Source organism: Sinocyclocheilus rhinocerous, unplaced genomic scaffold (assembly GCF_001515625.1).
Source record: "Sinocyclocheilus rhinocerous isolate Xijiao unplaced genomic scaffold, SAMN03320098_v1.1 scaffold578, whole genome shotgun sequence".
In the NCBI taxonomy this organism is placed as follows: Eukaryota; Metazoa; Chordata; class Actinopteri; order Cypriniformes; family Cyprinidae; genus Sinocyclocheilus; species Sinocyclocheilus rhinocerous.
Window position 1 is genome coordinate 105,243 of NW_015664024.1, and position 17,568 is coordinate 122,810.

Here is a 17,568-nt window from a genome sequence, read left to right on the forward strand (position 1 = left end):
TATATATATATATATATATACATTTAATAAATTACATTTAAATGAATATATTAATATGTCATATTAATAAATAGGTGGAGAGTCTATAAACTGCTTGTGTGTGAGTGCAGATGTGTGTTAAGTTTACCCTTCTCTCTGTGTCTGTGTTTGTAATTATGGTCTGTACGATTAAGCTCACGTGCATTGGTTTGCTCACTGCAGTGAAGTGAGTGCATCTCTGCACAGTGCAAGGAGTGTAAGGCATTAAGCCTGATTTATTAAAGCAATAAGCCACTCAAGGCCATGCGTTACAGTGATTTTACTACAGCGAAGGGACGTTCTTAGGCTAGAAGTGAAGCAGACTGCATAAAACCCCTCTTAAACATGGTAAAATCACTGTAACACACATCCTCAGGTATCTTGTGTCTCTGGCGTTTGTGGTTTTATTCTAGTCTGTGTTTGAGCATATGTAAATCGAAAGATTGTTTCACTGTGCTGAGTAACTTGGGAGTTCGGTTTGAGTGTGTGTGTCTTAATGTGTATAAAAGCCTGTGTGTGTTAAAGGGAGAATAAGTGCGAGAGGTTAGACGGCCGTGCTCCTGAGGGAACATGGCAATATGGTGTTACACTCCAGAGCCCCACAGACAAATTAATTCACTTATTGACACTGCTGACACATCTCAGTGACTTTGTAAAATTAACAATTAATCACACTCACTCGCTCTTTCTCTCCTTTTTGCTATTCCCATCTCTGTTCCCAGTTTCTCCTTCGGCCGCTCTCTTTGCACACCCTGCACGTTTAGTCATTATTATAATTACATGGCAGCCTGCAGGAGTCTGGTCATTAGCGATAGAGGGGTGTGAGATAATCGGGACAGTGGCCGGCCTCAGCACGCCTTTGCAGGGATGAGGGCAAGGAGAAAGACCTCGGCTCTGACAGTGGCAGACCACTTTCATTGATTGTCCAAATCCTCATCCAAACACGACATAGTGGCAGGGTCACAAAATACAGGGACAATAAAAAAAAGCAGTGCATTTATCACTGAGAGAAAGAGGACACAAGCCGAATACGGTGACAGGCAGTTTGGTTTTACTTCATCATAATTTGCTGCACACTTTGCGGCATTTGTTTCCTCCATGAGATCATTTCATTGACTGTATGAGACTGATTCTAGATCAGAACAGGTTGAAAGTTTGGCTAATGTTTTAGGTATGCTCTCTGTAGACTGATCCACAGATCCATGAATGGTTTTGTGTTACTACAGATTTTTGGTTGGGGGTCTTTTCCCCAGTCAAGTCTTCATCCTGTATTGACATTCGGCTATTGCGATCCCCAGTGTTGCTTGGTTTCCATGTCTGATTCATTCAAGCTCCAACTTTGTCTCAGATGTTTCTCCTAAAATGTCTTTAAAAAAAGGAACAAAATTTGAGCATTTTGACATGTAATAAAAGTTTAGAGCTATTTAATGACATATATCATTAAATAAATACTGTCCTAATAATTGACAAAACCTTAGTATATTGAGATGAATAACATACATATTTACAAAAAAGTACCCATGGTACAGTATGACCAAGAGTTTTGCTGACTAGAAACAATTATGATATTAAAGACATCCCACTTAAATTTCTTCCCTAATTATCATGAAAATAGATTTTGGATCCAATTTACCAAATTTCAGACACTGTGTACTAAAAATTTAAAAATATTTTTTTTTTTCGTGGGCTGAACTGATGGTCAGGCTTTTTAAGAGGCACACAGATGGCTGAGAGATGTTGGTGCACTTTATTGTCAGGTGGTAAATGGTGTGATTGTAAAAAAAAAAAAAACCTGACATGTGTGTGTGTAACACGTTTGAGATGAGAAGTGTAATAATGTAGCAGATTTTTCTGCTTTGGGGCAGGAAGTTTATAGCCTGTAAGTGCTATAGTTACACTATACCTTCATAAAACACACACACACACACACACACACACACACACTGAAATCTAATTGATGACTTTATTCTACTGTTCCTAATTCATTCTTTTATAATTAGAAATTATATAAATTTTTATAATGCAACTTTTATAAAATACATTTTTAGAAATGAATGACGAGTCTTTAGTCTTTTATGAATCTTTAAGGAGCTCTGCAGAATGGTTTGGTTAATTTTATCACCAAAAGTAACCAAAAATACACAAGCAGTCAGACATACAAACAAAACAACAGGGAGAGTCTCATTTAAAAATTAACATTTGGACGGAATGCAATAGACACAGCTAGTGAATGAGCAAATGAATCAGTGAAGCATCTCATTGTGTTAAAATGAGGTCATCATGGTGATCTTCATGGAGCTTGTACATCAGAGCAAAGCTAATTGGACGGTTAACAGTGTCTGCACTGTCTCAAGACGATGCCGTGAGAAGCAGCACCTCAGCAAATGAGCAGCGAGCTCAGAACTTCAGCTTACCTCTAACTCCACATCTAATTCAGAGGGCTTAAATGTGATGTGTTGAAATCTTATGAGAAAGACACACAGGTGCTTTTTTAAATTATAAGGCAATCGTGCACACACACACACACACACACATACAGACTCTGGAAGGAAAGACTCTGGTTACAGATATTTCTTTTTACTGGGTCTGTGAGGAAATGGAAGAGAGGGGAAAAAATGGTCTGGTGGAGTCATTGGATCTAGGGGACTGTGACTCCAGTCTGAGCAACAGGCTGTGGATGGGACTTAAGTGCAATGAAGATCAATTCTTCTGTAACTTTAACTCAGTACCCTTGTCATCATTTTACCCTTGGGCTTTATACAAAAAACTGTAGTAAGCTCGGGGCTGTGTTACCAGCTGACAGCAAAAATTTGCATAGATACATAGAGTTTTATACCTGAAGCACACCTGCTTACAAATACTGTTTTAGTGAAAATACATGGAGAATATCTTGTGTCTGAGTTCAGACCTTGAGCCATTCAAGTTGTATTCATGTTTGTCTATACATAACAAATCAGCAGTCATACTTTTTTGAAGGACATGGCCAAACTAAAAAAAAAAAATATATATATATATATAAATCAACAAATAATTTTTTCTTTAAATAAAAATATAACTTAATAATCTAGCAATGGAACAGTTTCATTTAGTGTTCAAGCAGACCCAAATTCAAATTCTGAGCTGTTATTTATATTTTAATGTTATATAGTTAAATATAGTTAAATATATTAAATATAGTTAAATAATATAATTTGTTTAATTCTTTTAATATATACATTATTAAAAAATTTATGAATGTATACACACACACACACACACACACACACAATATTACTAAAATTAACTAAATGCTATTGATCACGGAGTAGAGCAGCTTTAACATTTTGTTAAATTATTTTGTGAAAGTCATATAAGTTTGGTGCAACATGAGGGTGGCTAGATGATGTCATAATTTTCAATTTAAAGCAAATAATTAAGAGAGAGATGGAATTTCTGCCACAACATTTTAGACAAACACATATTTGTTAACCCACAATAATTGTGCAACTTAATTATCAAAGATAAATTATTTTTTGGAAATTGCATTCAAAATCTGAATAGGCAGTTTGCATGGGCATGATGTTTCTTCCACAAGTGTGTGTGTGCGTGCATATGTGCTTTTGTGTGTGAAAAGGTAAATGTGTTTATATATCCTTGTGTCATCTTGTAGATTAAACTTGGTGAGAAAATCTCACTGCTCCAATAGTCTCTAAAATAATCACACACGCACCCACACAAGCTAGTAAATACATATTGAAATGAGATGCTGTATAGTGCAGGGTGTTGAAATCGCCTGCTTATCTCCAGTAATATCGGCTGAGCGAGAGCTGATGTACTCATCTGCAAACACACTGATACGGCAGGGCCAGCGGTGCGGAAACTCCCCGTGTCCGTTCGGATTGGCTGTCGGAGCTTTACTGCGAGCTTCCCCACAGATGCTTGTGCACATAAACACATACACTGATATTGCCTGGAGATGTGGGAATGCAGCAGGCTGGAAATGTTTAAATGAAAAGCCAGATAAATGCACCGGAAGACTTGGCCTCCCATCGCATTTCAATATTGTGCATTTTTCTAGAAATCCGAGATGCTTTTAAGAACTTCTGTTGGCCCTCACACCGTTTGGACTCATTATCGGCAGGGCCTCTCGTTGGAGAGATAGAGTTGTTTTGCAGGGATTCATTTTTCTGCTCTGTTTGAGCCCCAGAGCATGAAATGGTATATTTAGGATCAAGTCTGCTGTTGCAAATGACTTGTGTTTGTGTGTGTGTGTGTGTGTGTGTGTTAGTGAAAGAGAGGGATCAAAAATGAGTAAGACAGTGACAGGGCACAAGAAGGTTGACAGAACCGCAGAAAGTTGATGACTTTTTTAAACACAGGTACCCAGCTGACAAAAATATGTTCTAAGAACATTTTACTAACATTCCCTTTAAGTTATGAAATTGTTATTTTGGAATGTTCTTCAAACATTCAAAATGTCCAGTTCTTAAAATGTTTTGAGAACATAAAGACCAGATAATTCTGAATGAACATTCCAATAGACAATGGACCCCCTTTACCCATAAGGTGTCGCTAAAATGTTGCTATTGTGACTGCACCTTTAGTCAGGAGAGCGCCATATTTATTTTTTGACAGGAATGAAAACAAGACAAGTTAGGGATGCAAGTACGGTGTCTTCTATGGATTGTACTCTTGTTTAATAACATACTAGTTGTTCAGCTCACACCAAAAATTGTGCGCATGCTGAAGTAGAGGCTAGTGAGACATGTGAAATAAGACCTTAGTTGCTAAAATGTTGCTATTGTGACTGCACCTTTAGTCAGGATAGCGCCATATTTATTTTTTGACAGGAATGAAAACAAGACAAGTTAGGGATGCAAGTACGGCGTCTTCTATGGATTGTACTCTTGTTTAATAACATGCTAGTTGTTGAGCTCACACCAAAAATAGTGCGCATGCTGAAGTAGAGGCTAGTGAGACATGTGACATAAGACCTTAAGAGTTCACCCAAAAATGGTCAGCGCCTCGTGGTTAGTGCGTCGACACATAGTGCAACCGCGCTCACTGCGACCCGAGTTCGATTCCTGTCTCGAGGTCCTTTGCCGCTCCCGCTTCCCACTCTCCTCCCAGTGCTTTCCTGTCGTCTCTCTACTGTCGTCTCTCTACTGTCGTATCTAAATAAAGAAGGCGTAAAAAGCCCTCGATTCCTGTCTCGAGGTCCTTTGCCGCTCCCGCTCCCCACTCTCCTCCCAGTGCTTTCCTGTCGTCTCTCTACTGTCGTATCTAAATAAAGAAGGCGTAAAAAGCCCATAAAAATAACTTAAAAAAAAAAAGTTCACCTAAAAATGGAAATTCTGTGTCGTTCCAAAACTGTATGACTTTCTTTCTTCTGTGGAACATAAAAAAGATATTTTGAGCAATGTCTCAGTGTTTTTTGTTTGTTCATATAGTCATGTATTGTTCAACATAGTTGTAAGAGCCAATTTTATATGTCAATAATTTGTATATAATAACTGTTTGCTTAGAGTGTTGATTTGCAAGTAATGACCTAAAGTATAACTTCTGTAACTTTCTTTGAGAGGCAATTTTGATATTTCCTATGTATATGTTTCAATATTATTTCTTATGTTTCTGATGTATAATTTCGGTTCTGTTTCTTTAACGGCCACGCACGGGCTGTGAGAGTAGGAATAGGTGCGTGCAGGAAAATAAGGGAAGATAACATCATAATTATTTACTGAACCCTTAAATTAATCAATTATATAATGAAAGCCCTAAAACAGACAATTAATCGCATAATCGTGACAGCCCTAGTCATATAGGTTAGGAACAACATAAGGGTGAGGAAATAATGACATAATTTAAATTTTTGGTTGAACTTTCCCTTTCAAGACAGTACAAATCATTGAACAGGCTGTTTTTACAGCCTAGATTTCATATGCATAAAATTAAATATGCTATATATATATATATATATATAATATAATATAATATATATATAATAATATAATATAATATAATTAAATATAAAAAATTCTATACAAAATACTGTCTTGAACTGCCAGTTTAACATCCCAAACAGAGTTATTTAAATACGTTTTCACCTTAATATCACCTTAATGTCTTTTTCCTTCCAATTTTTTTTTGTCACATTAGTAATAGGTAAACAAGCAGTTATCAACAAACCAATAGTTCTTTCCTCAATTAGTTTTTCATGTTATTGCAAGACTGATACGTCAAGAAGTCAAAAAGGGGTTTATTATCATCGGCCAGCCAGGCATGTAATATTGGAGTTTCATTTTGGTGCACCCCATTTTTGAGAGACTCGGAAATTCAGTTCACAATTCACTCGTCAATTTCAATGACTCCGTCTAGCAGGTAACGTACAGTTAGGGCTGTGCTTTATTTTCAACAGGAAAATGGGCCAAGTATTCCACCTCGGGATGTGTGCCGCAATGTGTCACCTCACCTGCATGCGTGTTTATATTTAATGCTTCTGTTGTGGGATCCGGGCAGGAGATGTCGGCATTAAATGCAGGGCACAGTTCTTTATCTTAGTCAGAGGTGGCTTTGAGCTGGTGCATGTCAATGAAGCGCGGTTGTGCGCGTGGCTTTGTGTTTGTGATTAAGGTTAAGCCAAATGCAAATCAAAGCAATCTCCTGACAGACCTTTCTACGCAGACCGTCCCACTCCACGTAATGATCAACTCGGTCTGTTCTGCTGAAGAGTCCTTCTGTTAATACACTGATAAATACCACACACACACATAGACACATTCACCAATGAGCAAACACAGGTGCATTTGCGTGTGTTTAGGGCAATTAGAGGTGTTGTGCAGGATGAACAGGATGAACAGTGTGACAGTAACAGGATGATTTAATATGTCATGACTGTTGACAGCAGTTTATGTATGTGTGTAAAGTGCGTAGTCAGCTTTTGTGTGTATCCATTTTCACTCCAGTATGGGTTTCTCTAATGAATGTGTCAGAATACAAAGCTGTTCGGTGGCTCAGCAGGTCTAATTATCAGTCACACACACACACACACACACACACACACGCGCGCACACACACACACACACACACGCGCACACGCACGTGCTAATGCTGGATGTGTAAGGAGTGTTTTATTAAAATGCTAAGGCAAACGCACACTTTATGAGCTCCTCATGCACTCCTATAATCAGAATACCATTGTAATTGTAAGTGCCCGAGTGTGGGATATGAAACGTTCATACACTCTTTTGTATATATCACAACATTTGGATCGATCCACTCAGTTTTTTTTTTTTTAATCTTTGAGCAATAAATCAATAAAATGGATAATTCATAATATTTTAAAAATGTTAAAAATAAATGAATAATATATTTGTTGAAAATGTATATTAAAACATCTCATAGTTTTATTATTATTATTTTTCATTCAAAGCAATTCTCAGTGTATCCACAAGGGGACAGAGTGACACTTCAATGTACACAATCACATATTCAGACCTGTGGGGAAATCTCTAGAAAACATGTCCAAGTGATGTCACCTCATAAGTAATAAATAATATAATAATAATAATAATAATAATATTTTTTTTAATTTAATTTTTCATTTTTTGACAGTTAAGCATTTTTCTGTCTATTTTTTTATGTAGTAATGCGTCTGGGTGTTTAGGTGTTTATATATATATATATATACATTTTTCATGTTGTCATCTGTGTGCTATGGGCTCAGGTTCCTGTGGCACTCAGTATTCATTTTATAATCCTAATCGGACTATCAAGGTAAAAGTGTCAAGCAGGAGTTTGATCTTGATCTTGAGTCTTTTTGCCCATGGCACTTTTATTTATGGGCATGTTCACTGTGCGCATGAGCAACTGTGTAACGGCATGTCTATATATATGAAAGAAGCAGAGAAAAAGAGAGCATGAATGTGTGTGTATGTTACTGAACTTGCATGATTGGTGGTCTCTGTGAGTGTGTGATGTGGTTGTGAGATCCCTTCGAGCCTGGGGGTAGGTGAACTACAGTAAACAGTATATCAGTCCCATCTCTGTGGCCCCACCGCTTGTGTGCGTGTGCGGGGTTGCCTTTGAAGAACATGGGTTGCATCGGGCCCTGAGGGTGGATATCCCTCTCTGAAGCTGCCCTTCTTTTGCTCACCCCATCTCTGTTTCTCTCATGCCCCGCTCCATCAGGACTTTCATTCCTCTCTCCCTCTCTGTCCTCAGACCTTCCATCTCATCTCAGGTCTTTTTATTTCTTTCCTTCCAATCTCACTTTCATCGGTGCTGTTCTATTATCATATGCTTGTTTTTATTTTCTCGCCTATATGTGGGTGTTTCTTTAACAAAGGGAACTTTTATGTGCCAGGGGTTACTTTTAATTAAAACTAGCAAATATATATTTTTTCCTTTTGTTATATGAAGGTCACATAACAGTTTTGTAAACATAATTTTTTTTATATAATTTAAAAAAAATATATTTTCAAGTGATTTTTATGTGTAGATTTTATTGTTTAACATCCTGGATCCAGGTTTTCAGGCTTTAAATATGAAAATCCATCATAAAAATATGAATTATTACATTTTACGATGGTATAAAAAAAGAGGGAGAAATTACATTATTACACAAATTACAGCTTTCTCTCAGTTGTGGTGTTATGTGTCCCATTCATTTTAATTAGATTCTTGTTTTAATTATTATTGATTAGATTTTTTAAATGTATTTTTTTTATAACATATAAGTTTTTCCCAAATTACAACTGTTCCTCAGTTATCATATTGGTTTTCATTTTATGATTAAATTAACATAAGTTTTTCACAAATTACAAGTCAGTTATTTTGATTTAAATTTAAATTGGAATTTTTTGATTAAAATTAACATACATTTTTCAAAAATTATAACTGCCTCTCAGTTAAATTTTTTATCATTTCAATTTTAAACTTACCACTAATAAAATTAAATCAGAATTTATCAATGAGACATCAGTCAATGAGGAGTATGATATAAAACATGAAACATATAGATATTTGATGTGTGCTTCATTTGTAATCAGTCATTTGATTCTGTCAAATTATATAAAAAGAAGTATGACAATATTTACTATTTACTCTACGAAATTAGTCAGCCAGTTTTTTAAAGAAATGTTTAAAATGTTATTTCCATCTCAAAATGCATGTCAATTTGAGATGTGAAGGAAATAACAATTGTTCATTATGGGGGAAACCCCCCCCCTCAAAATGACAGTTCTATTGTCATGCATGTATATCCACTGCTAGTAGACAAATTAAATGAACTAGTGAATTTGAAAAGTGCATTTTAAGGGAGTTTCAAATCTGAATCTCCAGAAGACCAAAAGTGCCCATAGTTGAAGAAAGACACATGTACTGCTTTTTACCTCATTTGACCTCATCCCTCTCCTCCTTCCTTCTGCCATCTCAGGATCTGAACAGTGATTGAGGACGTGTGGGAAGACAGAAGAGGACAAAGTAGGAGACATGGCCGGCTCACAGGGAAGAGAGTGAACGGAGAGCACAGGACAGAAAGGTAACACAGCTGACGTCTCCTCACAACCTTGAGGCAGATTGTGACTTATGTTTACACTTTTCAATGCTCTCCCTTGCCTGCTTTCTCTCTCTTTGTCCTGGTCTTTCTCTAGATGAAGCTGTGGGGGCAGTCAGTGTGGCCGTTGCAGGTTGTACTCCTGGTCACCTTGGTAATGTGCTCGTGCCAGTCGGTTTCTGCGGGTACACGGAGTCTGCGGGGACACACAGGTATGTCAAAGCCCTGTTGGCTTAATTACAGGAGAGTATATGAACACAAAGCAGATTGTCTGGTTTACTCTCACATTGCAAGTCCAAAGCAGATCACTGAGGCTCTGAAGTCTGCCATTCATAAGTTCATCTCCTGCCTCTTGTGTGTTAGTTAAAAAAACAAATATTCCAGGTAGAAGTTAAAGGGGGCATGAAATTTTCATTTTTTTGCATTTAGTTAGGTTTCTGGTGTGTTTGCCAGATCAGAAAAGCTGAAAAGAAAACATGCAGCCAGTTCGTTATGGGCTGTCTGAGTCTGAAACTGTCATCCAGCTGTTTCAATTTGCTGCTGGTTTCTGTGTAGATAGCTAGCTATTTGAATAAGACCACCTCTGAGCCATATAAGGATATATTCACATCGCCTCATGGAAGAGAGGGGCGGGGTGAGCAGTAGCTCATTATCATTTAAAGAGACATGCACCGAAACAAGTCGCTGTGAACAGAGCTGTTTATGACAAGGTAAAAAGGGTGTTGTTTTACACCCTAAAGAATCATACTAACTTGTGGAAAATGGGTCCGATGTCCAATAAACAACATTTGTGGCAACATGTTGATTATCCCAAAAATTTATTTCCAGTCGTCCCTCATTTTCTTTAAAAGTGCAAAAGTCTTTTTATTTATTTATTTATTTATTTTTCTCTCTTGATTGCTGAAATTCATGTTTTATGATTCCTGTGGCTTTGGTTTTCTGTTAACTTTTCTATCCATTATGTACCCCATTATAAAGAGACCGCGGGATTAGGTTGGGTGAGGTAGAGAGGGAGGGCGGCCAGGTGGGGATGTTGAATTGATATGTGTTTTCATGTTCTTATTCCTGTTTGTATATTGTTAACACTAAAGAATCATACTAACTTGTGGAAAATGGGTCCGATGTCCAATAAACAACATTTGTGGCAACATGTTGATTATCCCAAAAATTTATTTCCGGTCGTCCCTCATTTTCTTTAAAAGTGCAAAAGTCTTTTTATTTATTTATTTATTTATTTTTCTCTCTCTTGATTGCTGAAATTCATGTTTTATGATTCCTGTGGCTTTGGTTTTCTGTTAACTTTTCTATCCATTATGTACCCCATTATAAAGAGACCGCGGGATTAGGTTGGGTGAGGTAGAGAGGGAGGCAGGGTAGGTGGGGATGTTGAATTGATATGTGTTTTCATGTTCTTATTCCTGTTTGTATATTGTTAACAATTAAAAAACAAAACAAAAAAAGTGCAAAAGTCTGAGTTACACTGAGCACTTACAATGGAAGTGAATAGGGCCAATCTGTAAAAGTTAAAATAGCATAGTCACACGTTAACATGATTTTAGTGTGAAAAAAACACCTACTAATCTTTTCTGTATGTTATGTGCAATTTTTCAGCTTTCTTGCCATGGCAAAATGCCACAAGGAAAGCAACAATGATAGTAAAGGATTCTTCACATTGTCTGTTTAATGGATTTGAAAAATTGCCTTCAGAAAGGCGCTATAGAGAAATGAAAATTTTTTTTTAAGAGGTCTTTTGTCCTATTGCCAATCGGTTTATTGAATAATTGTTGACATTAGTGTTATTTTCCCATTCTTTTTCTCTGTAATGGATGTATTGTGTTTCTGTGTTTCGTGAATAAGCTGTATTGTGAATTTAGTAGCAAAAATCAAGGTTACAGTGAGGCACTTACAATGAAAGTGAATAGGGACAATCTGTAAATATTAAAATAGTATAGTAAAAATATGTAATCAGTATAAATGTTAACACTATTTAGTGTGAAAAAAAATCACTAACATTTTCTGTTTAAGTTATATGCAATTTTACAACTTTGTTGCCATGACGGAATGACAACAAAAAGGCAAATTTCCATGATAATAGATAAAGAGTCAAATTACATCCTAAAATAGCCACAAAAATGACATTAACAAATTTACACCCCGAATAATACAAGCAATACAAGTTTTGACATATAAAAATTGTGCTTTTATAAAACTATAACCTTCACATTTCTGCTTGCAAATCGTCTAAAAATGGGCCCCATTCAATCTCGATTTTTTGTTGTTGTTTTTGTTAAAATGATTTTTTTTGTGGTAATTATGTCACTAATGTTGGAGATTAAGCTTAACCTTTATTAAACCTGGAATATTCCTTGAAATATTTTGTCTAATTCAACGATGCTTTCAGCTACCAGTAAGAGTGCGGTACTCTCAGCTCTTTTTAACACATATCACCATGTTTAAATCCATTCCACAAATTTCTATTCAAAATTAGTGAAGAAAAAAAAAACAAATCCTCAGATTCTGTCCACCCAGCGAGTGTAAACCACAGAGGATGTTGGCAAACCTTTCAACATCAGTTTATTTTTTTCAGCCCATAAAGGACATTTAACATGGCTTGACCTCTAATATAAACACACAATTACCGTTATTGTCAGTGCTGTCCTGTTCAGGAGATTAAATGCAGGTCGTTTGCATCCGTATCATATTTATGTGATAGTGCTCCTGCCCTACAGTAATATTATAATGGACAGCAGCAAAGTCACTCTTTTCATCAGAGTTCATGCCTCCGCATTAAGGAGTTTTAAGCAAAGGGACAATTCAGTAATGACTGTATTATTATGTATGATCTTAAACGGTCAGGTAATAAACTCATCACACCTCTGCGTGCCTCTGTACACACACATGGATACAGACCTACCCGTCTTTGTAAAAAAAGAGGGAGGGTAACTAAAATAATGTCCACTTCCCCACGCTTATTGACACCCACAAGCTAACTAATTCTGATTTGCATAATTCATGTGGGAAGCCACATGGTGACGGAGTGACCAGCAGTACATAGATATTTTAGCATGCCAAAAGGTCAGACTCCGGCTCTTTTGCTGAATCATTCATATCATGCAAAGTCCTTCCCCAATGTCAGTGTTGCTCCAGCTAATTATCACACTTTCTTTAATTACGACTTCTCTTTGTTTAGTTGTTGCTAATGCAAGGTGACCTTTTTGCTGGCACAGAAATGCCACCAGCATCTCGAGTCGGTCTGACTGATGATGTTACTTTTCATTTTGATGGGGAAAAGAGGTTACTTTTCTAATGGAGGTGTTTTTAATCAGCTCGCTGCTAATTACAGCAGCAGTGTGTTGTGAAGGTCACCAAAGTTTTCACATTTCATATACCACCAAAGTGGATATCATTGCCGGTTTTAGCCTTTTCCTTAATTTCAAGGGAGATTCTTGCTAACTGGGTAAAAACTGTTTGTTGTGAAATTGCATATTTTTAAGGGGAACAAAAGAAAGGGGTCAACTGTTGGCACACAAAATTGCATTGCCAACATTTTTCATTGATTCGTTGTTCCTTTATCTGCCATGCGATGTCTATGTTGGGGAAAGTTTCAGAGTGACTTTTTACACTGACTGGCTGCACAAAGCAGCTATTTGTACCTCAATAGTCTGGAACTCGACCTGACTACAAAGAAATTACAATTTAGCCGTTGCAAAAGTGCCCTAAAGAATAAAGCATGTTTTAATATTTTGCACAGGTGACCAGACTTATAAAAATCTCTACTAATGAAAAGGTAAAAAAGCTGAAAAATGGTAAAAAGTTACTATTATAAGTATTATGCTATATATAATTATATTCAATATAAGTATACTCTATTTAAAGTGTCATTTCCAATATTTATATATTGTATAACATTACATAATATTTTAAAATAAAATATATGTTTATATCATACACTACCGTTCAAAAGTTTGGGTTCAGTATAATTTTTAAAGAAATAAACGCTTTTATTCAGCAAATTTGCACATGGTAACGTTTTATTTTGCAGTCCTGTTCTACATGTACATACTATGGACTTGTAATAGTAATTACAATAACTGGGTAATAACTAGGTACTAACCCTGAACCTACCCCTAAACCTAATCCAAATCCATGTATCCTAACCCTAACCTTATATTTTCCTGTACTTTTTAGGTAAGTACACTAAGTACAGGCAAGTGCATATACTGTAAAATAAAGTGCAACCCATAAAATGTATCAAAAATGACAGTAAAGACATTTATAATGTTACCAATGTCTATTTAAAATACATTCAGTTTTTTTAACCTTTTAAAAGTATGCAATATTTTTTAGCAGTTTTCAACTATAATAATAATAATAAATAGGAAATGTTTCTTGAGCACCAGATCATCATGTGACACTGAAGACAGGAGTAATAATAGCTGAAAGATGTGAAGATTTTTTAAAATGATATTATATATAAAATGAAAAAAAAAAAGATATTATATGTAAAATATTTTATATTCTGTAATTTTTCATCTTTTCTAAAATTATTTGCATTTATTTAAGTGTGTCTTAACTTGTACAAAATTACTGCACAAAATATCAGTAGCGCAATATATGTTAATAACATTTTCCAATTTATAAATAGGCTTTGTCACATCTTACATGTACCTTGAGAAAAGTAAGTTCTTCACTGCAGTGTCACTTGTGACCACATGGTGGCTCTGAAGCTCTATATATGCCTGCACAGGACTAACCCCTCATGTGTTTGAATGAGAAGCAGTAATGGGTCATTTGTAAAGTTCTCCTGTGGAAACATGGACACTAATGGGAACGGATGGTCTGAATCTCACCCAAACGAGGCAAGGGCCATTGACTGATGGTTGACACTGAAACCAGACACTATAACTAACAACCACTTTTTCTTGTCTTGCGTGTTCTGTCATGCTTGTCCATGCTTGCAGGTAAATAGAGACAATAGCATGTGAGCGGCTGCCTTTGTTCCTGTCTGCTGTAATAGGCCCTTATATAGCCAACATCGAAGGCCAGCAAAGTCCCAATGCGCATTGCATTTAATGAGTATACACACATTCACCAACATTCCTCCATGCCTACACGAACCATTCATGGCCATTTCCGACACATTGCTTCAGCCGCCATATAGTACAGTGTGTCAAAGTGAGTCGCTTGGAGCCAAAGGCCACCCAATCTGAGACCTCATTTGTGTTATGTGAGCTGTGCTTTGGTCTGTGTCAGTCTTGGCCGTTCTTACACTCATGACATAAAGATTAAACACACAAGTTCAAACATCCATGCAACATTGTTCAAGCTTGTGATGACATTTGACACATCCAATTAAAAACAACAGCTAACCTGGAGCTATTACCTGGTCTGAGTAATGGAGGTGTGTGCAACATGTCAGCTGGGCTCAGGTAGTACGTTACGGGTGGTCTTGTTAGAAAGTTTGTTAGTTTCATTTTGTGTCACGTTGCACATTTTCTTCTGTCATGGACGTTGACATTCATCTCTAACTGCATGTTCTTTCTTGAACACTGAACCAATCATCACATGAGGTGTTATTTTATGAAATTCACATCTTGAATACCTTATTTTAAATTAGTAAAAGGTATGGATGGACAGATGGAAAACAGTGCAATACAACATTTCTGCATAGTGCTGTAGACCACGTTTTCTCAAAAAGGAATGCTGTTATGATCTACAAACATTGCTCTAATTTTTATCAGATTATCAGTATTAGTATAGTATTGTGGTATCCAATGATTGATTTTAGCTTACATAAGTAAGCTATATATACTAAATAAAGAAAGAATATAAAAGCTTTGTTTTTCAACTAGTGTTTTTAGACTTTTAGATGCCACTGTATCTCATATGTTAGCAGGCGTTTGATACATTAGTGGCTGCTCAGCTAGCTGATGTGGGTTGCTAAATGGTCATTATCTTGTCCAGCAAATGTTGCCAAGTATTAATTTGGAATTACAAACAATTGTACTTTTACAAGACAGACTTTGTAAATGCATTCTTCTCAATTTATTTTCTGACAATCTGACAAGAAAGCCATGCTGGCTAAGTTTTATTAGACATAGATCCATGTATAAATGAGGGGCCTGTTTTAATTAAATTTTAATTTAACATATTTAATTAAATTAGCTAGACAGATGTAATTAATTACAATTAAATGCATATCAGTATTTGCTGGGCGGAAAACCTCATTGTGGCAGCCAAATGCATGAATAAACATTTTTTGTGGTTTCAATAAAAGTTTTAAATTCCATACTCATGTGCTGTTGCTTTCTGTAAAACCTTCTGTAAAGATTTTACATATGGGTCAGAGGGCTGGATTATGATGTTATTTTTAGCACATTTTTTAAATAAAATTAATCTCACTAAATTAACACGTTACATTGACAGTCCTACTCATAGTGCATATTTTTTGCAGTCATTGTCATCACAATCAACCGAGTTTCCTCAACCTGAGTCACGAAATGTCTGCCCTTTTAGTGCTGACACGCCAGTCGGCTATTGACAGCAGAAAGACATGCTTCTTGATAAATCGCACAAAGACTCACCGCCTCGTGCTGTCAGAATATATCAATCGCCTGGCTGCCCCATCAGCTCAAGGTAATGGCGTTTAGCTTGACACCCAGATGCGTCCGCCACAGTGATAGAGACAGTTAGCCATGCTTGAAACCTTATTTGATTTCAGGCTGATCTGAGATTTATTACTCTGAGACCATCATAACAGCGCTTTAAAATACAGAACAAGATGGCTATGGTGGAACGCTGAGCAGTTAATTCCAGCGTCGCAGTTCTGGAGAAGAAGCTGCGCAAAAACGAGCGATTATCCCCGGAGTCTGCTCACTGTGCTTAATGGTGCGGTGGAGAATTTTACAAATGACTTCTGCTGCCAAGTGTGTAAGAAGAGGCAGATACAGAGAAAAGCTTATTCAGATGCATTTGACCTGTTCATACAGCACAAATTTTCCATGCCTGTTCACTCATTATTAGATTAATGCCACATCTACAAGCACTCTAAACCGTTTTATGCTCTGAGAGCTCATTTTTGTGATTTGTCGGTTGCTGTAGTCCTCGGGGCCGGAGATGGGTCAGATGGAGTGTCCAAGATGTGACGCCTGCCTGTGTGTGAGAAAGGTGTAAGACATGAGTGAAAGTGTGAAGTGTGAGACCTTCATCCTCTGGTTGGCAGTGTGATTTCTCTGCACAGTATATTGTTAAACACAGGGTATATAAAGGGTGAGCTACTTTGGTAGGAAGTGGGATTGTGTATGCTTGGTGCTTATGTCTTTCCCGTGACCCCATTATGCCAGTAGGAGGTAGTATGGCCTTTGTTCTTGGGGTTTGGTGGTGATGGGGTGTCTTCTCCTTAGCCCTGAGCCTCCAACCTCTTGCTTCTCTGTAGTCTGCACACTAACAAGGCGCACAAAATACCCACAAACATGCACATGTGCAAACTGGAACACATGGCACACTTCCAGGAAAGTTACACTTAAAAATAAGTTCCAAGAATCAGAAAGATTTAGTAATTTGATATGTAGGTGCTTAAAAGCAGCAGATTTGGTGGATTGTGAAAATGCTTGTGAAAAATTGAATAGCATAATATATTCATATGTACAATACCGTTGAAAAGTTTGGTGTCGAAAAGTCTCTTATGCTCACCAAGGCTGCATTTATTTGATTAAAATTATAGTAAAACCACAATATTTTGAAATATTATTACATTTTGCAATTTTAAAATATTTTAAAATGTAATATATTCCAGTGATGGCAAAGCTGTATTTTCATCAGCCATTACTCCAGCATTTAGTGTCGCATGATCCTTCAGAAATCATTCTAATATGCTGATTTGATGCTTAAAAAACATTTCTTATTATCAATGCTGAAAACAGTTGAGCTGCTTAATATTTTTGTGGAAACTGATACTTTTATTTGATGAATAGAATGCACGCACACACACACACACACACACACACACACACACACAC

General features: G+C 36.6%; 1 protein-coding gene across 1 annotated transcript in view; it reads left to right on the forward strand.

The window, feature by feature from the left end:
- LOC107729393 (protein FAM19A4-like) overlaps window positions 1-17,568 on the forward strand; it is a 40,963-nt gene that overhangs the window by 5,747 nt on the left and 17,648 nt on the right. The window contains exons 2-3 of the mRNA XM_016539877.1: window positions 9,431-9,535; window positions 9,648-9,762. Of these exons, the coding sequence (XP_016395363.1) occupies window positions 9,648-9,762 (115 nt within the window). The 5' untranslated portion in view covers window positions 9,431-9,535. The remainder of the gene's footprint in view (window positions 1-9,430; window positions 9,536-9,647; window positions 9,763-17,568) is intronic.